Source organism: Thamnophis elegans, chromosome 1 (assembly GCF_009769535.1).
Source record: "Thamnophis elegans isolate rThaEle1 chromosome 1, rThaEle1.pri, whole genome shotgun sequence".
NCBI lineage: Eukaryota > Metazoa > Chordata > Lepidosauria > Squamata > Colubridae > Thamnophis > Thamnophis elegans.
This window is the reverse complement of record NC_045541.1, coordinates 126,634,796-126,655,689: the sequence shown is the minus strand read 5'-3', so window position 1 is coordinate 126,655,689 and position 20,894 is coordinate 126,634,796. Positions and strand designations below refer to the sequence as shown.

Sequence of the window (20,894 nt, the reverse complement as noted above, 5' to 3'; positions counted from 1 at the left end):
TAACTCACAAAAGACCTTCATTAAGTGTTGATAGCTCTTGGTGGTTGAAGGCTTAATTAACATTTTTGATGGAAATGGGGGAGTCAAGATTTTATATATATATATATATATATATATATATATATATATATATATATATATATATATATATACATACATACATACATACATACACACACATACACATATACATACACACACACACACACACACACACATATATATATATATATATATATACATACATACATACATATATATACATATACATATACATACATACATATATACATACATACATTTCATTGATCAGAGTAAATATATATAATATTGCTCTGATCAATGACATTTATGCAGGTCAAGAGAAGTGTTTCATTATCACCATCATCTTACAGTAGCCCATTCATTCTGCTGGAATGCCTCCCCCCACCCCCAACCCAGTATTACAGCTGAATAAATTGAGCAGTCTTAATTGGTCTTTTAATAACAGCAAAGTATACATTTGACAAGAAAAAGCATTAATGGGTAGCCAGAGACCAGTGACTAAAAAACCCTTACATTTGGCAAAATCAAAATCTCCATGGTTTTCCTGGCTTGAGCAAGACCCCAAGCAAACTACTAAACACATTGCCTAACAAATATTTTGCTTACTGAACACTTTTGGGTGTACCTTATAAGTTTTTGGGCAGTTCCCAAATTCTAAAGCTCTCTACAACATTTAGGAGGCTAAATGGGAAATCAAATTCCATCTGCCAATGACCTCCGTTCCAATTAAATAAAACTCATAATTTGTTGAACTCCATTCCAAACATTTTTACTACTGTATTTATTTCAGATAAAAGGAGCAATTTGGCTCTTCTGAAGTTGAATATAAAACTGAATATTATACACAGCAGGCATCTTAATGTTTTATTCATTGCAATCTGCATACAGATAAACTTCAATATTTAACTCACTGTAGCATTTTGTAAACTTTGATAAGATTACATAAAAAGGAACTAAGTGTGTATGTAGTTATAGCTTCAGCAAATATATTGGTTACTGTAAAAAAAAAATGAAATCACAATGAAAGTGGAGGCCTGATTTATTTAACTTGTCCAATTAGTTCATTACTTTACAATTTTAGGGAAATTAAAACTAAACTCCAGTACCTTGAAAACAAAACAAGTCAATGGTAGTTTCTAGCAACCAGTAGTCAAGTAATGCAGAAAACATACATTGGAAAATGCTGCTTTTCATTAATGTTGCATACTTATATTTACATTATTTCAAAATTCTTAAAGTCTGAGTGTAATGTAAAAATAATTTCTAAATCATTTAATATAAAATGCCACTCACGTCTTCTTGGAAATAAGTGCTATTGAGTTCAATGGAACTTACTGTTATGCAGGTGGATATGACTGCTGTTTTAATGTGTTTTGCATGTAACTAAATATATTTATAAAATGTTATTCTATGCATTAAGCTTAGAACAGCATATTAACCACAGTTAAGATGTATTCCCTAATAACTAAGTTTAGCATTACAATGTAAGTTTACAACCCATTTTACTGATCTTAACAGAGTTACATAAGGATAACTGTGTAGGATTGCAGCCTAGTTACACATATTTCAGTAACATACAAATTTAATGGTCGTCAGTGTGAGGGATGCAGGTCAAACTGACAGCTCTTGAGCACTATTCACATTGTTAAAAATGACTGAATTTACAATACTGAGTAGTTCATGGTTTGAAACTTCAGAAAAGATACAAGGTACAATGAAGGTATTCCATTTGCTAATGAGTGAGCTAAATTGCTAGATGGCTAGCAATGTGTAGGTCTTTTTGTTATGACAAGAATCTCAAATTATTACAAGAAAGCTAGCTTTTAAATACCTCATTGATGGATTTTCCTGTTATTGAGCCATCAATTCTGCTTAAGGGGAAATTAATGTGTGCATACAAACACCTAAAGCAGCAGTTAAAATAGGTCAAAAAATGTTGCCGAATGTGCCGAAAAGGATCCCAAAGATTTTAATTTCAGAATTAAAAAAAGGCAAGCAACACAAGAGTTTTTTAAAGCTATAATGGAACATGTAATTATGGAGATGATTCAGATTTAAATCGTAGTGTGAATTCAAAATGCTATCATTGGGTAATGGAGTATGCAGACACAAATATATTTATGCCCTGCTGCACAAGGATGCTGAGAATAACCAAGAAGCATGCCCTTAAAGATAGCTAAGAGCAGCACTGAGGCAAATTGCCTACACTCTCGATATGAGTATATTATTAATGAAAGACGTACTAAACTACAAAAAGACAATTCTAAACAGAAATCAAACTTCAACTGTCATTGTGCTAGAGAATACTCTTTAAAGGAATAAGGCTGAGAAATTTAAGCCTATCTGCAAGAGGAATATGTGGTTTTTCCTGTACAGTTTGATGCTTTTGTCATACATCTATAGTAGAAAAATAAATTCTTTAGCAACCTAGAAATCATTTACAAAATGCTTGCAATTTATTTTCTTCTTAAAATGCCTCAGTTAAACTAATGGCTATAAATAAAAGCTATTTAAACAGCAGATGATGTAAAACAAATTAATGCTACTACATTTACAGGACAATTTTTATTATTGTATTTATATCCTGTGTGCTTTGAATTGGAATAGAGCATTTTGTTTTTTGTAAAAAAGATAATTACTTGCAAGAATATAACACAAATATCAAGGTAATTTATAATATACAAATATTTTAACAGCAGCCTGGGTTATGGTATCTTAAGTATAATGGCAATGTAAGTCATAACTCTAAGTACAATACCTAGGACATAATGAAAAAGGCAGTTTTTATTTCAGAAGGCCAAAGCCCATAAGAACCTTTAAAAAGTTTTTAAAATCAAAAATTAAATTACTTTAGTATTCAAAAATGTTCTATATACTGCAACTGATAGTAAACAATGAGATGACAACAGTGATAGTAAAGTCTCCCAACTAATTCAGATATTGCAATGTTTTTCCCCAAAGCTTATTTTTAAGAAAACGTATTTTGCAAATGAAAGAAAAAGGTGGTAAGGAAAACTCAGACATGGATGCAAATTTCATTCTGCTTATGGACCAACTTTTACCCATTCTCTCTCTCTCTAAAGATTTGTTCCAGAGGTGGAAAATGAAATCTGTGTAAGTTGGGATCTCTCCACTGAATCACTTGTATAGATGAAAGAAACCCTTCCATTTGAGGACAGAAATCTGAGCCAATTCAAATATTTTAAACCATTCCATTTTTTCCCCATAACTAGTGTTCATCACATTTATTAACAATCAACTATTAATCAAGAATGTTTAAAAATTAAGCAGCATTCTTTAACAGAGATATTTGTACCAATATAAAAAAGAAAAATAATTTTAAATGGTGCAAAAGTTATTTTGAAAATATAGTACAACAGCTCATAGGGAAAAAAATGAACACAGGTATCTTTTTATATACAAATTTAGATGCTTCAGTACCCAAAGTATTTATTGCTATATATTAGCAATGCTTTTTATACCTTTAGAGGGTCACAGAAAAATAGATATAGTGTATATGTTAAATTTATGGTCTAGATTGTTTGGTTTAGCAAGTTTATACTACAGCAAAGTTCTCATTTATGTATGAAAAGTTATACAGCCTTATATGAAATCATAAAATTATTTTCTCTACACTAAATGAATTTCCTAGTGGGAAAAATTAAAATATAGAAAATATATTAGGCTTACAAGACCTTCAATGATCTTTCAAACATGCAGTTTACAGAATTAACAGTATTATAAAAAGTTTGATTAATTAATGCAAATTAAGGGAAAAGTAGATAATCATAACATATCTCCACAGTGCTTAACTCACTTTTACAATAAGCATGTCCTTGGTATTGTGCTACAAGAAAAAAAAATCTAAAGCCCTCAACAAAAATATCCACAGGTTTAAGAGAAAAAGAAGTATGGGAATGTGGCATTTATAACAGTGCAGTTCGTTTTTTCAAAATATGTTGTAATGTATAAGTAGTTCATAATTTCCAAATAAGACATGGTTGTATTTTACGTGTAGGACTAAATTGGTATGAAAATGATGGGGAGGGGAGACAATTAAATAACAAAAAACAGCCCTAAAGCAGGCTGCAAGTATTGAATGTTCCATAAATGATTTATTTAATCATAACATTTCTATAGAAAAGTTTTATTCACAATATATTGTGACAAACTGTCACAGAAATGATAGTGATTGCGTAAATGTTCATGCAACAGCAGCTTTGCACTTGTTATTTTTGATTTAAAAAATTAAACCTCTCCAGTCATGCTAATCACATAATTTTGACCTGCAGTGTTATGAACAAGGTGGATAGAGTGACTACAAACAAAAATATCTTAGTTTAGGTTCAAATTCTTTCATAATGAAGTTGTCATTGTATCTTGAAACATGCATATCCAGTTTTCCTCTGTATCCATTGCCAAGTTCTTGACAAATCATCATCTTGTCAGTTGTTTGTTTAAATAATTCCAAGAGGATCTGCTTGCAACTGTGGTTGTATTAGCTGAGGTTGTAGAGGTGGTGGTAACTGTAGTGGTAAAATTGGTTCCACCATCTGTACTGGATTCGAACCAGGAAGCTGATGTGCTACATTGTCAGAAATTTCTGAAATTTCTCCACCATAGAAGAAAAATTGGCATTGTTGAATGACTGTTTCTATTACTGACTGAAGGATTTTGGTGGTTGACAGGAACTCCCTGTTTTCAAAATCAGGTCTCATCAAAGTAGGCCAGAAACATATAGATAAGTTATCTGCAGTCATTAGGTTGGTTCTGCTCTGTTGACTAACTCTATAATATGAATAAATGTATTGAAGAATTAATATTTGACTGAAAGTGTATCTAAAAATGTTACATAGCATTACTTTTAATATATTCAGCAGATTTTAGACATTATATCCTAAACATAATGCAACAACAAACTAGGCTCAGAAGTGATTATTCTTAAAATACAAGAAAACAGGCATAAGTACCTAAGAACTACTTAAATCTACAATTTCTCTGCATGAATAGAAAAAGTAGAAAGATCTACAATCTATTAAAATAGAAAAAATGGATTGTGTAAGTTGTTCATACAAATGCACTAGTGCCAAAGGTCTTGAACAAAACAACAATCAGTCTCAAGTTGGATTCTACCATTATTATCCTGATTATAATGAACATTTAATCTATTCACAGCCACTTTTTCACAGCTTTGTTTAAATAAAATGTTTACACTATTTAAAGGTTTACATTCAACAACGTGCATACACTATCAGAAGTAAACCCACAGACATTATGGGTGTCTATTTCCTACTGAGATCTGCACTGACAGGTTTGAAGGCTATCAGTAGCACATAATGAACAAGGGAAGTTTATAAGTAGTCTTTGCTTAATAATCAAAGTATGATGGATCCCCCAAAAACTTACTTATAACCCCCTTTTTGAAGTTCCAACAGTAGCACACACACCTGTTATCATTTGATCTTATTTTGATTATTTGGCAATCAGCTTACTTTTATGCCTGTTTGCAGCATCCCAGGAACATAACCATGATTTTCAATTGGGGTTGTTGTTGTTGTTTTTGCCAGTTTCTGATATTTACATCCAGTTCCTGGCAAAAACACCCCACTGGAATTTTACAAGATATAAATTTACAGAATTTTTAAGTCAGCATGGGAAGAGATGTACATCTCTTAAAGGAAATTTCCCACAGCAGGTGCTATTACTAAGAAGAGCACCTCTACTTCTTATCAACTCTGTCAATATATTGGTGGGTAAGTAAGAGCTTTAAAATTCATATAAATGTAAGTCCTTCATTTTTATTGCTACACCAACCCCATTGATTCATTGAATATTGATTCATTAAACATTTCATTTAATGATGCCTTACATCAATGGACAACACTGTAATACCCAACTGCTACAGAAATATGGATAAGGCTTTCATAATTCTTTCTAATTTACAGTTTGTTATTTATTACATTTGTTTAATGACCATCTTGCGTAAGATGACTTAATGTTTCATACAAGCATCTTTATGTATAGCAGATTAATATGATTAATCTTTCTGGCAAATATTAATGAAATTGTTTATCTGTAATTGATATTTGGCAAAGAAAATACCTGTTCAGATGAGTTATTATATATTTGAGCACTTCATAATTCACTGGATGGAATTTCTTCACAATTTCCTTTAATTCATACAGCCTTTCAGTCTTATCAAGAATTTCTGTACAAACAAAGCAAAAACATTTTTTTTAAAATAAGAAGCATATAGCAGCTCAGGGCACTGTTTCAACTTTTGGGACCTAATATGTGCTGGGAGACTGTTATGAGGAATGTTAACCTGTTACTGTAATAGCCAGTCATTAAGGTTTTTTCATATGAAGGGGGAAGTAATAAAACTGATGAGTGGGTGAACATTTGAAGAGAAACAACCTGAAGTAATATTTTAGAGAATTTTCTATTCAATAAATGCATGTGAACAAATTGTTAATTTCTCCTTTTCTGTCTCCATGAGTGGCAATCCTCTGGAGATGTACAGGGTCTGTGGAACAATAGTGCAATCATGCTATCAAAGAAGTCCATTCCAATGGTGATCAGAGAAGTTTGGTTTCACCCCTTAAATAAGCAGAGTTCACTAGTTTAGTTTAGTATGGTATAATAAAAATACAAATAATAAAATATAATAGGGCAAGATAATGTTTAGCGTAGAAGGTTTAATTAATCAAAAGTTTGTATGTGAAGCTTTCTGTGATTACTTGAAATATTACCTAACAATAGAGGCATATAAAAGAAGTCTTAAAATGGGAAATATAAGAAACCCCCCCCTTCCCAATAAATCTGTGAAATCCTCAACAGGCACCAAATAGATTGAAATTAATATCCCAATACAGAGTATAGTAGGTAAGAGATAGAAAATGGTTATCCATAACATGTACTTCCGAGGGGGAAAAAGAAATTACTTACTTGATGCTTCAACTAATTCTGGATGCAGTGAATAAGGAATTAAAGGATCTGGAAGATCTGCAAAGAAAGCTTTAAGAGCTCCTGCCACAGCGTTTACTGTTACATCCATAGATTCCAGACTAATATTATGATCTACAAAGCAGTATGAAACTGTGTATTAGGAATACAAAAACATTTCTCAAGAGAATTCATTCACTATAAACACAAACCAACCATTAATTTTCAATTTAAAATATCCTTTCACAAGTATTATTACTAAGTCCCTTCCTGTATCTATGCGTTTCATATTTCCTATGTGACGAATTTTGCATTTTTCTGCTAAAATTTACTCTTATTTTTCTAAGTTATCAAGATTGCTAAATGATTAATTGCCTAACACGATTTTGTATCAGACACAAATCTGATAATTCTAATAAAGGAAATGTTTAACTAATTAATGAGTACAGGACCAAGGGCTGAATTTTGTGCATACCATATATGTCTGACTCTGATTTGATGAGGAACCAAAAAGCTCTCTGTTTAAAATCAATCTATTTATGATCTGCTTTAGATCTTTTTACAGGTAAGTCTCAAGACCAGTATGCTATTCCCTGGAACTCACTTTCCCATTTTTTTAAAAGGACCTTTTTTCTTGCCCATTTGGAATTTCTTTTCCTCCCCCAAGATTTTTCAAACATGATACGTAAATGTTCAGCCAAAAATATCTATCTATAATGTAATTTTATCATGGCCTTCAAATTTAGGCATTCAAATCTGAAGTTATATGGAATGTCTTCATTTTAAATTTATTTAAAATATATTTAAATAAGCTATTTTTATTATTCTTAGCATCTTCTGTCAACCTTATGTTACTGTCTTCTGACAGCCTTTCTGTGGTTTTGGGCTACTGTCTACTGTTTATACATGTATATAATGATATCTTGTTCCTGAAAGAATTCTTTTTTGATCTGAGATTTTCATTAAGCTTCTGAGTGACCACTTTAAATTTATTTTTCTCAGAATTACAGATAGTCTTCAAATACCGACAACTCATTTGGAGAACAGTTACAATGGTGTTGAAAAACAACTTTACAACCAAATTACAATGTATGACATTTGCATGGTCTACCAGTCATTTAATCACTTAATTAATCATTTAATTATAGTTAGTATGGCATTGTCAGAGAAAGGCATGCCAAATTTGCTTTGAGGAAAATTTCACTGAAAAGGGGCTGGGATGCATAGCTACCAGCACAGCACAGCTTTCAATGTGTATTCTTCATTGTGTGCCTGCTTACTCTCTTCTAATCCCTTTCTCTCAAATGAATGGAAATATAAATATTAATTTCTCTTCTTGTTCACTATCCAGCACTGAGATGAGCATTCAAAATGATAGGAGTATGGCTAGAAGGGAAACAAAAGCCAGAATTTTAAAACTGATTATTCTTGTCAGTTTTGGGTGGTAAGCAGAGATGCATTCAAGTAATTTTCTACTGAGCAACTGCCGGGAGGGAGAGAGGCTAGGTCTGATATGTGGGAGGGGAGAAGAAAGTTAAGCTTCTGCATTCTTTGACTTCTGAGGCTAAAGTATAGTGAAAGGTCAAGAAAATGAAAGATTCATCTGACTATATGAAGTTTATCACAAGGGAAAAGAACATGCTTGTCTAAAGCAGGGATCTCAAATTCAATTTCATTAATGGCCAAGTCAGGGTTGTGTTTGACCTCAGGGGACTGGGAGAACGTGGCCAGGGTGGGCATGGCCAGCTTGACATCATTTTTGGGCCTGTGATGGCCCAAGCGCTCTGCCAGCAAAAACAGAGCTTGGGAGGGCCGCTCCGTTTTCACTGGCAGAGAGTTGCAGGAGGACATTGCAGCTGAAAATGGAGCTCGGGTGGGATGCGCATGGTCCTGCCGAGCTCTGTTTTTGCTGGCAGAGGCACTGCGGGCTGGTCCTTTGCTGTTTCCAGGTTGGCCTCACGGGCCAGATCTAAGCATCCTATGGGCAGATCCGGCCTACAGGCCTTGAGTTTGACATCCCTGGTCTAAAGGCTGCTATGAATTGGCTTTGGCTCTTGCTTCTATTGGCATTTCATTGTGTTATGATTCAAATAACATATAACAAGCAGTGGAATTTTCAGACGATAACACACAAATCCAGAATTTATATTAAAATATATTACACATAAAAATACTTTTTTTGGCTTTGATTTGTGATTTTTGGTGTTGTTTTTTTTAAAATAAATTCTAGTGATTTTATTGGTTTATTGTATATATTAGTTCTTCTGGGTCTGGAGTTGCAACTCAAGCCTACAAGTGAACCACATGAATCTACTGCATTTTGTAAAATGGTGTCCATCACTGTAGTAAAAAAAATGGTGGGCTATATTTTCTCCAATTTAAGGAACTTAAAAGGCTGGAAAAGGAACACTTCACCTCCTGGAAGCTTTGCACTCCAACCACAATTTTCAAAAGTATCCCAAATCCTAAATTTGGTAAATGTAATATTTGATTGTTTGGGAGGTTATAATAGGAGAGCCATAAACAGTCTATTTTTATGATAAATCTCATGGGCTCTAAGAAACATGCAGAAAAAGAGGCTTTGAAATTGAGTAAAATTAAAATTAAAGTATTATATATTGAATTTAACATCAACATACCAACACATACAGTACAGCTAACATTATCAAACTAGTTTTTAATACATTTATATATTCATGTTACTCAATTTCTATTATCACAGAGTATCCACAGAAGAGTTTAAATACTGCACTAAAACAACATCACATAGTTATACCTATGTAATCATAACAACGATCCCCGTTACCTTGATCAAACTGCTTTTGAATGTTGTCTTGATCTGTTTTATTACCACTAACACGATAGAGGCCTTCAGTACACAGACCTTTAGGAAAAGGAAGAAAACATCAAGGGATGGAAGTCACTCACATAGTAAAAAAATTCCTCCAACAAATACTTGATATTTTTTCTCATAAATACATCAATGTAAATAGACTTCAATTCATATGATTTATTATTTCTTCATTAAAACAATATAAAGTTCTAAATGAGAAACAAGTAGGACTTTCAAAATTACTTAACAGCAAAAATAAATACTTAAATATAATTTCTTACCTGTATCTTCAATAAACTGCACACACTTCTCAACGAAGAGAGGGATAGGTTTTTCAGGTGTAACCAGATCTTGTAGGGGCATCCCAAAATAATTACTTTCCCAGTTTCTTCGAGTTGGTGGATTGAATGTCTTTGTTTTCTTTTTTTGCTGCAACAAAATAGCATTAATGGTCAAGAATGTTAGCTATTGAAATAAACATTCCCTAATAACTAAAAAATATTAGAAAGGCTATTTTTCATATGGCAATTTTCATTTTGAAGATATATAATTAATAAAAAGAATAATCAAACTTGCTCACTATGCTATATTTGTCTGTTTCCAGGGTAAGGATCCTGAATCTTTCTCAGAGCATGATGCAGAAAATAGCTACTAATTAGTTTCTTATTCACATATTCACAAAATGATTGTTGAGAACAACATAACCAAACTACTATTTACCTGAATGCTACTTCTCATCCCACATCTAATCCTTATTAATGAGCTTACTACTACTTATTGCTCATGTCTTATATGTAAGAGTTTACTGGACAGGTTTATTTATTGATTTAAAAGATTTATATAGCCATTCAACCTGAATAATTGTCACTCTGGATAACATATATAAAATACTCTACCCGAAATAAACATTGTATAACCATGACAAATAAAAAATCTAAAGCTTTCAGCTACAAAAGAAGACTGTGAAAGCTTATTGTAATTCTTTCATTTCCGACTCTGTGGTAGAGTAGAATAAGATACCTCAAATTTTTACTTTTACATTCTCGTTATATCTGCTCTCATTCATATGAGATATAATCAGACATAATATAATTTTTCCTTATTTCCTGGTATGGAATACTATGCTTCAACTTTCAAAATACACATATACAAGCATGATATATAAAATAGTATCTCACACAATACAACTAAAATTGTTAAACATGTATTAAAAATAATTGTTATAGTAATGGTACTGTCAGAAAACATAAAGCAAACTCACCAGTATTACTTTGTCAAGTACCAAAAATTGTGAAGACTTTACCAGCTAAAACGTTCAAATTAGGAATTTTCTGTTAGGTACTTCAGTAACTGTCAGTTTGCTGAACCATTAAAAGGCTATTTGAATAAACTAAATTTAAAGACATTTTGTCATTTTTACAAATTCATACAAATTAAAGTCTTGACTCATAAATTGTGGCATATTTTAAACATTCAATTCTATTGATTTTTTTAAATTACATTTTAAATAGTGAATCACATTATTTTTAATGTGAGTTAAACAAGTTTACTATTATATCTATGTACTTAATCTCACAATCCATCCAATTTAATAACAATGTTATTCCATTAAAATATTTTTTCATTTTTTCATTTTCCCTTTATTTGTATGCCGCCCTTTTCCCTGGGGGGACTCAGGGCGGCTCACAGTTCAAAAAAAGGGGGGGGGGAAGGACAGACAGTTTCCAACATACAGACAATGCAACATATTAAAACACAACAGCCACACAATTCGAGTGGGGTTAGAGTCTTAACCCCAGGCCAGCCGGGACAGCCAGATCTTTAGGGCGGCGCGGAAGGATTGGAGGGTGGTGAGGGTCCGAATCTCCACGGGGAGTTCGTTCCAGAGGGTCGGAGCAGCCACCGAGAAGCCTCTCCTCCGGGTAGTTGCCAGTCTACACTGGCTAGATGATGGAATTCGGAGGAGGCCTAATCTATGCGATCGTATCAGTCTAGTGGAGGTAATTGGCAGTAGGCGGTCTCTCAAGTACCCAGGTCCAGTACCATGAAGGGCTTTGTAGGTGATAAGTAGCACCTTGAATCGCACCCGGAGATCAACAGGCAGCCAGTGCAGCTCACGGAGGATAGGTGTTACGTGGGTGAACCGAGGTGCACCCACGATCGCTCGTGCGGCCGCATTCTGGACCAGCTGAAGTCGCCGAATGCTCTTCAAGGGCAGCCCCATGTAGAGCACATTGCAGTATTCCAGCCTAGAGGTCACAAGGGCACGAGTGACTGTTGTGAGGGCCACCCGGTTCAGGTAGGGACGCAACTGGTGCACCAGGCGAACCTGGGCAAATGCCCCCCTGGTCACAGCTGACAAATGGTGTTCGAAAGTCAGCTGTGGGTCCAGGAGGACTCCCAAGTTGCGAACCCTGTCTGAGGGGCGTACAATTTGACCCCCCAGCCTGAGAGATGGAACACTTGGCCAATTCGCGGGAGGGAAACACAGCAGCCACTCGGTCTTTTCTGGATTGAGCACAAGTTTGTTGACCCCCATCCAGTCTTTAACAGCCTCAAGACCCTGGCTCATCACATCCATCGCTTCATTGAGTTGGCACGGGGCGGACAGATACAACTGTGTATCGTCCGCATACTGGTGGTATTTTATCCCGTGCCGTCGAATGATCTCACCCAGCGGTTTCATGTAGATGTTGAAAAGAAGGGGGGACAGGACCGAACCCTGCGGCACCCCATACGTTAGGGGCCTAGGGTTCGATCTCTGCCCCCCGACTAACACCGACTGCGACCTGTCCGAGAGGTAAGAGGAGAACCACTGTAAAACAGCGCCTCCCACCCCCACCTCCCGCAGTCGTCGTAGAAGGATACCATGGTCGATGGTATCGAAAGCCGCCGAGAGGTCAAGGAGCACCAGGATGGAGGCATGGCCTCCATCCCTGGCTCTCCAGAGATCATCGGTCAACGCGACCAAAGCGGTTTCTGTGCTGCAGCCAGGTCTGAAGCCTGACTGGAATGGATCGAGATAAATAAAACATTTATGGCCACCAAGCTGGTGATTTGGAAGCCATAAGCATAAATTGTGTCTCCTTTGCCAAGTGATACATTTTAATGCACTAAGAAAGTTTAAATATTTTTTCCAAGAGATTATTTTTTCCTTCATCTCAACCAGCTGGATGTGTGTGTGCAGGCACACATGTATGCATATGTGCATTTGTGCGTGTGCATTTTATGCAATTTACATACTACCTCAATTCTGAAGGGCACAATTGGGCATTCATGATTTAAATGATGTGGATACTTTTATTTCATTTCAATTTTATTCCTGACAACACACACAGCTGTTATGAAACTTAACAGATGCTCAGTTAAGGTAAAGACAGTGTAGGACTATGGCCCATTTGTAAGACTGTATCTTAAAATACATTGTTAAAAATGTATTAATGCTTTCAAAATAAATATTAGATACCATGTTTTCCTGAAAATAAGACCTGGTCTTATAATTTTGAGAGCTTCAAAATAAGAATGAGGACTTATTTTTGGGGAAACACGATTTCAGGGTGATCAGTCCACAAGGTGGCTGGCTGTGGGAAAGCTGAGAGTCTGTGGGCCGGAGAGAACAGCTGGACACAAGAGGCTAGTCTTCATGCAATGGCACCTGCAGCTGACGGAAACAGAGGCACACAATCCAGACACCGATGAGAGCCGCAGGCAAGCCAAGAGATGGTAGGACAGAGTGGGCAGGCAGCCACAGGGCTTGTCTTCACGTCTCTCGGCTTGCCTGCGGCCCACGCAGAGTGTCATGATCACCTGCCTCCCCCATGCCTCTGCCTCTGTCTGCTGCCAGTGCTATGGTGTGAAGATAAATCTTCTGAAGCTGCGCCCCTGCTCTGGCCACTGACTCTTGGCTTTTCCACGGCTTACGTGGTGCATTCAGATTGCCTGCCCCTCCCCCTGCCTCTGCCTGGACAGTTAATCCATTCACCTGCATTACCCAGGCTGCAGCCGGACACCCCTGTACCTTCAGTGCTCCGATTCTGGGCTGATGACGATCTTCAGTAGGGCTTATTTTTGGCTTATATTAGGCGCACACTTAAAAATCAGGCTAGGATTTATTTTTGGGGTAGTCTTATTTTCAGGAAAACATAGTATGTCAAGTTACTTAAAGTTATTGGGTTCCTAATTTCTATAAAGTCTTCCTGAGCTCAATATTAAAATAACTATACAGGAAGCGTAAAACCTAAACAGATAAATATCTTGCATTACTTATTATTTTTATGAAATGTTTGCCGCCATTTCACCGTGAGGCAATTCGAGGAAACTTTTTATGTAAATCAGTCATGCTCTATCAATTTTACTTAAAGTGCAAAAATTTTAAAACCTTTTTAAGCAAACAAGCCTACAAACAATGCCTAGGAAATAGTAGAGACTGCTGTCTAGATGATGAGAAGTTTCCCTTTTTTAGTCATAAGCCATTTCTCCACAGAATAAAGTTATTCTGATAAATGTCCATATTTAAGAAAAATACTGGCTTTTTTTTTTAATTTGGCTTTTTAAGAAATAAATCCAACTCCCTTCATTCTTCAAAATCATAAATGTATATCTAGATGTTGCTTACAATAAATACCAATATGTCAAATTTTTGAAAGGTCTATACCCTTTAAATGTTTACATTATATACATTCAGTTCAAAATAAAAAAGGTAATTCAGATGCTGGCCTGCAACTTTCATTATACAATATTACACAATCTCCTGAACATTATCCAACAATAAAATAGCAATAAAGCTCCTTTGAATAGAAGATAGAAACAAATGATAATCTAAGTTTTGTATTCAGCACCAATATAATGTAAATTTTAAAGTATTAATGTAAGAATTAAGCAGAAAAAACACCAAATCCATCAAAACTGACAGGGCAAGCTATTATAATTAAACAGAGAACAAATCCCACGCTCACTGATGATGTTACCTGATTGGGTAATGAAACATCTGCAAGGAAACAGCCAAAGAGATTTGCCACTTAATAGTAAAAGAAAAAGTAGTTAACTGGGCAGATAAATTTGACTTAACTTTAAATGTTTCATTGTCACATTATTTTCTCATAAAATTAGCTTGGGTACCACCCAGTGGTGGGATTCAAATTTTTTTACTACCAGTTCTGTGGGCATGGCTTGATGAGCGTGGCATGGCTTGGTGGGCCTGGCAGGGGAAGGATACTGTAAAATCTCCATTCCCACCTCACTCCAGTGGAAGGATACTGCAAAATCTCCATTCCCTCCCCACTCCAGGGGAAGGTTACTGAAAAATCCCCATTCCCTACCAATCAGCTGGAACTTAGGAGGCAGAGAATAGATAGGGGTGGGGTCAGTCAGAAGTGGCATTTATCGGTTCTCCGAACTACTCAAAATTTCCGCTACCAGTTCTTCAGAACTGGTAAGAACCTTCTGAATACCACCTCTAGATACCACAATCAACTGTTTTAATTTAAAACATGCTTTTTGCTAATCTTGCTTAGTTACTTCATATTCTAACAAATGCCCTTTCCCCCCTAAACTACAGTTCAATAAGAAACAAGTTTAAGCCAAGTCAAATTAGTTACTGCTGCAGTTGCAAGGAACAGAAACGGACCCATTTATACCATACAGTTTATATATCGTGCTAACAACTTTTGCTAAGATTTTCATTGACATTTCAAATTTTCAAAAAAGCAATATTTTGACTGCATTTAAAACACTTTTAAAACATACCTTTTTGTCTTCTTTCACTTTCTGTGTTTTCTTCTTCATCTTTTTATCATCTAGCTCTTGATCAGATGTAATTGCAGGGTTATCAATGCCACCTTTCCATGTTTCCACAGGGGATAAAAGTGGATCTTCTTCACTGCCACGATGTCTTCCTTTTCTTTTTGTTTTAGACATTGTAAAAGCTTCATCATCACTTGCATCTGAATGTGCTCTTCTATAATAAGATTTGGCTTTGATGAACAATGTTTTAGATTTATATTTATATTTTGAGGGGCGTCTTTCTCCATGGGTCTTTGAAATTCTGTCAGGAAATCCATTTTCTTCCTCTCCTTGGGCATTATTTATATGAGAGGAATTTCGAAATTTAATCATACGATTCTGACTATCATCTGGAGTTATGTAGGTATCATCAGCAACACCTCTGTGCTTAAAAATAGTGTCAATAGGTTCAGCATAGTTATCAGATTGTTCAAGATCATCACATGGTGCCAAAATCATTCTTGTTTTTCTGGGGTATTGTTTACCAATACCTGCCTCAATGGTTTTTAATAGATTTGGATCCAGTTTTTTCACATTTGTCTTGGTTACAATTGGTTTCGGCTTTATGGGAGGAGGCACTTTGTGGTTGCGTTCATGATCATGACAGTTAGGTGTACTGTGAATGGGATATTCATTACCTTCTACATCCAAACGGTATTTTGAGCGATCAGGTGTTGGGAGCAACTGTACCTCATCTCCAATTGGACTATAAGGAGGCGGGGCTTCAGTATCATCTTCTGAATCTGGGTAACAGTTGTAAGCAAGAGAACTTGCTCTAGGAGAATGCAAGAAAACATCTTCATTTGTGTGTGTTGTCTCTCGTGTAGTATCAGAGATATAAGAATTTTCAATCATGTTTTTCTTCTCCAAGACTTCACTAAAGAACAAGGTGAAAACCTCAGTCTGACGGTGATATTGAGATAATGAATAGAGAGCTGTAAATTTAGCAGTAATCTCAGTTGCTATATGTTCACCTTCAGTCATCAATTCTTTGATAGCCTCATTCTCAAAGAAGTCTGCCTGACTGTCAGTAACAGCTACTAATTGTACAGGAATAGTATCTTGCACTTCTGAAAGAAATGCTCGAAGCATTCCCATAGATGCTTTCCGTTTAGCAGAATAAACTAATATATAGCCATGAACAAGTTCATCTTTTCTTATACCAATTGAAGAATGATATGATAATATTGTAATCTGTATTCGCCTCCGTTTTTCACGTATAATTTTATCTAGCATTAGGGAATTATTCTGACCAGCCTGAGCAGCACTACAAGAATGAGAATCAAGGAATGGAGAAAGAATAAGATCTACACTGAATGGATCTCCACACATAGCACACATAACAATTCTTAAGTCAGCTTCTGAAAGATCTTTAATTGTAGGAATAGGACTTACGACATCAAAATTGTGTTTAACTGCATCCAAAACACTCCTCAATGCTTGCTTTATCTGAGCTTCATTAAATTTACGTGGATAAGTACCAGCAGGCACATCAATAAAAGGACACTGCAACTTGTTTGCTAACTGCTGCCCCTGATGTCTCAGAATAGGTAAATTTTTGCTAACACTCTCTCTTTGATTGGCCAATATTAGAGTAAATGGAAGGTTGGCCATATACTTATCTCTTCTTATCTGAGAAGCTTCAGTCCTGATTTTTCCAATGGATTCACCAATAAAATTAAGTGATTCAATTGAATTAAACACGCAGAAATATCCATGAGGTTTGAAGGCTGAAGTCCATAATTGGCTTAGAAGGTAAGGTGACTTAGCATCAACTGGTCTGAGGTCAAGTTCATATATTTTTCCATCTAAGGCATATTCATCATCAGTAGACTGTGTCCGAATCTCATTTGCCAATTCTTGTGCAAGACCATCTTTACCCAAAATGAAAACATTAACTTTATCGATGTTGGCACTATCATGATAAAAATTTAAACGACCATGGTCCAGTTGTAGGAGGCTTCTAGCAAGTAAGTGTTCCACTTTAATGTCCATACAGCTTTGGCCACTGAGACATGTTTCTTTAGTGGGATGATATACAAAACCTATATGTTTAAGCAGAAGTGACTCTCTATCAGGTGCAAGTTTCTGTAAAGCTTTGTATCTAGGCTCTTCACTAAGAACTGCATGAATTTCACTCATTTTGTCAGAACTGGGTGTTGCATTCAAATCCAGGTCATAAAAGAGTTCTGAATGTTCAAAAAGCATTTCCTGAAATTCCTCTTTGGCTTTTTCGACTATTTCCCGTTGATGCCTACTATATACTTCTTTACTGTCAGCTTCTGTAATATATTTAAAAGCTTCATCTTCCATTACAAAACACATAACTTCCTCCCAGGGTTGCCCAGGAGAAATGAACTGAATTTTTTCAAGTGTTTTTTTGAACTTTTCCTTCATTTCAACTCTCCTTTTTTCTGATATTAAATGTTGCACATGATTTTGATATACCTTTTCAGCTTCAAGCATGCTCAAAAGGTCAAATGGAATTCTCCTGTCATTTACTTTATCTATATGGTCAGTTTCATACCAGGGCGTTTTTTCCAGCACCACAAAAAACAAATGGAAATCTTGTTTTTTTTCCATTAATTTCAAAGCTTCAGGCCAACTCAAATGTTCAATCTCTTCAAGGTTTGACAGAAGTGTATTGAAAGCTCTTGGTAATGTATTAATATATTCATCTCTTCTTTTTCTTATATGCTCTTGCTTAAGTTGCTCAATATGTTTTGAAAATGTATTTTGGGCTTTGTTTGTTCCCTCTAAATTAATGTAATCCTCATAATCAGGATGATTTTTCAGTTTGTTACTAACAGTCTTCCATGTGGCATGATAGTCTCTCACAGTCTGCACAAGTTTCTCAAACTTATCTGTTGATGTCACAACAACTTGTCTTTGTGTTTTATAGGCATCTAAATAAGGTATTATTTTAGGTTTGCCACGAGTTTTATCCATCATTTGTATCAGTGCAGTGAAACACGTCTCCACATTGACATTGAATCTTGCAGATGTTTCTACTACAAGAAGGTTCTTCTTATTTGAAGCAAAAGCCTGAACTTCTCGTAAATAATGGTCCACACATTCATCACATTTAGTTGCTGCTATAATTATAGGTTTTTTAGATTTTGAAAGTTGAATATAGAGATTATTTACAAATTTAAGTTGGTCATCAAACTTCCTATTACATCCTTGGCTTACATCAATACATAATAAAAATCCATCAATACTTAGCTTTCCTTCAGGCATTTGCTTTTGCTCAAAATCTTGTTCCAATCCAAGCTGATCTGTGCAAATATACATAAGTTTTTCTGCTGACTGCAATTTGGTTGCAGCTGCACGCTTTATATAAGGTTGTAAGTTTGTACTACGATGAGGCAGAAATGTCTGATCATCAATGAACTCAGTTTGTTCAATAACATGAATTTTGCAATCTACTCCATCCTCTCCACACTGTATTACATCACCCCAATATAAAAAGTGATCATTATTAACAACACGACCACCAAAGTCAATTGTGCTAAGCACAGAGGTATGTTCAGGGTAATATTCATCTGCTTTTGACCGCACAAATCTATTGCACAAACATGATTTTCCAACTCCACAGTTTCCTTTGTCTTTTTCAGTCCCAGAAAGTCCAACCACACTAACAGCATAGGCTGGGGGACGAGGCTCTTTGTTCTTTGCCATCATAGTGTTCTTCTCATCCTTCTGTATTCACCAACACAACTGGGTGCAATGCTCATTCTTAAAAATGATGCCACATACTAAAATTTTATCTCCAAAGTTCAAAATTATTTTCAGTTCTTAAATCCTCATGATTGCAATAAATGTGGGTGCTCCAGATCAATTGCTCCATGATTCTGAAAGAAAAAGGAAAGGCAGTGTATCAATTACAGTTACTCAAAGTTTAATTTTAAATATTGAAAGGAATTCTGACAAACAGAATACTTTAAAACAATAAACAGTATTTTAATTATTTCTCAAAATTTCTCTCAGAATTCACACAGATAATCTTGTATTCAGTGATTGAACAGTAAGGTTTGTATAGCTCTTTAAGCAAACAAAGTACTCTTTGGTTTTAATACTTAGAATGAAAATAATATTTAATAGGATGGATTTGATTTAAATCATAATTTTTAAACAGCAACTGCTATCTCTGTCTCGCAGTAGCTCCTCCTCTGACCTGCTGTTGACTAACCAACAGTCCCAATATTGCAGAATATACAGCCTCATGCTAAAAACTAAGCTCCATTTCATGCTGAATAAACTAAATTATTAATGTATCTTAAATAGAAAACTATATTTAAATAGATTTTTACTCCAAAAGCACTTTATTAAAATAAATTTGATAAAAATAAAAAAATATCCAATTTAAATGAAAGAAATCCAATCTATTTTTTTATCCACCCTGATGTTATGGTAACTTCATATATTGTTATCTTACTGGTTTTGTAACTATATTTTTATCATGTTGAATTTTTACATTTTCAATTTTAAACATGAAGATGTCTATGTTCTTAAAAATGTTGCACAAATAATAATTACTAAATAATATATTGGCATGTGTTGGTATATAAAGTTTTATTAATTTTTAAATGAATTACCGGAGAGCAGTTATCATTCAGTTTCAGTTTCAAATATAGGAAATATGTTGAGTTGTGTTCATAAATCAGAGCTGAATTGCCTTCTTTGAAGTAAAAAAAGAAAAATGTTTCCTGCATGACAGATGGCTTTGTGACTATGGAGAAGTGTAACCAACATGGAGAGTTTTTATTAAAATACATTCCTTAGTCTTTAGCAAGGTACAGCTTGCCCATTTCCTTGCAGACTGTGGCACAATTAGACTATGAGAAGATTAGTCATTATAATTCAGAATGTTTGGTGACAATCTTGTTTTGGAACAATTGCAATAGGAATTTAGCTTCAGGAACTTTCAATATTTGTGACATATTTAGAATTGTGAATATATGTCATACTTATCATCTCAAAATAACAGTTATTTGGATATACATTCATACAACAGAAAGGCAAACTAATAAAGATTAAGGGGAAGTCACTTATTCAATTATTCGGATCAAAGTCAAAGATCTCAACTGTCAAACACAAAGTTCTTCTCTAAACTCACAATTCTGATATACAGTAGTAATATGATTGACCTGTACCTCCTACATCCCAGAATCTATAGACCCACATTCATAGTGTACAAAATCCATTCAAGTCAGCAGTTTCTCTTTCAGAAAAAAAAAAGTCTAATCTCATTCCAATTCTAATACCACATCTATACATGTATACATTT

The 20,894-nt window shown here is 34.9% G+C and overlaps 1 protein-coding gene across 5 annotated transcripts in view; it reads right to left on the bottom strand.

Annotated features, from left to right (window-relative positions):
- Positions 1-1,066: 1,066 nt before the first annotated feature.
- Positions 1,067-20,894, bottom strand: part of ARHGAP5 (Rho GTPase activating protein 5) — a 35,171-nt gene continuing 15,343 nt past the window's right edge. For 4 of the 5 annotated variants that reach the window (XM_032230568.1, XM_032230559.1, XM_032230577.1 and 1 more), the window contains 6 exons: positions 15,569-19,458; positions 10,105-10,252; positions 9,797-9,874; positions 6,994-7,125; positions 6,148-6,253; positions 1,067-4,833 (listed from right to left, as the gene is read on the bottom strand). In XM_032230568.1, the coding sequence (XP_032086459.1) occupies positions 4,503-4,833; positions 6,148-6,253; positions 6,994-7,125; positions 9,797-9,874; positions 10,105-10,252; positions 15,569-19,288 (4,515 nt within the window). In that variant the 5' untranslated portion in view covers positions 19,289-19,458 and the 3' untranslated portion in view covers positions 1,067-4,502. The remainder of the gene's footprint in view (positions 4,834-6,147; positions 6,254-6,993; positions 7,126-9,796; positions 9,875-10,104; positions 10,253-15,568; positions 19,459-20,894) is intronic. The other variant, XM_032230593.1, reaches the window with a different exon arrangement.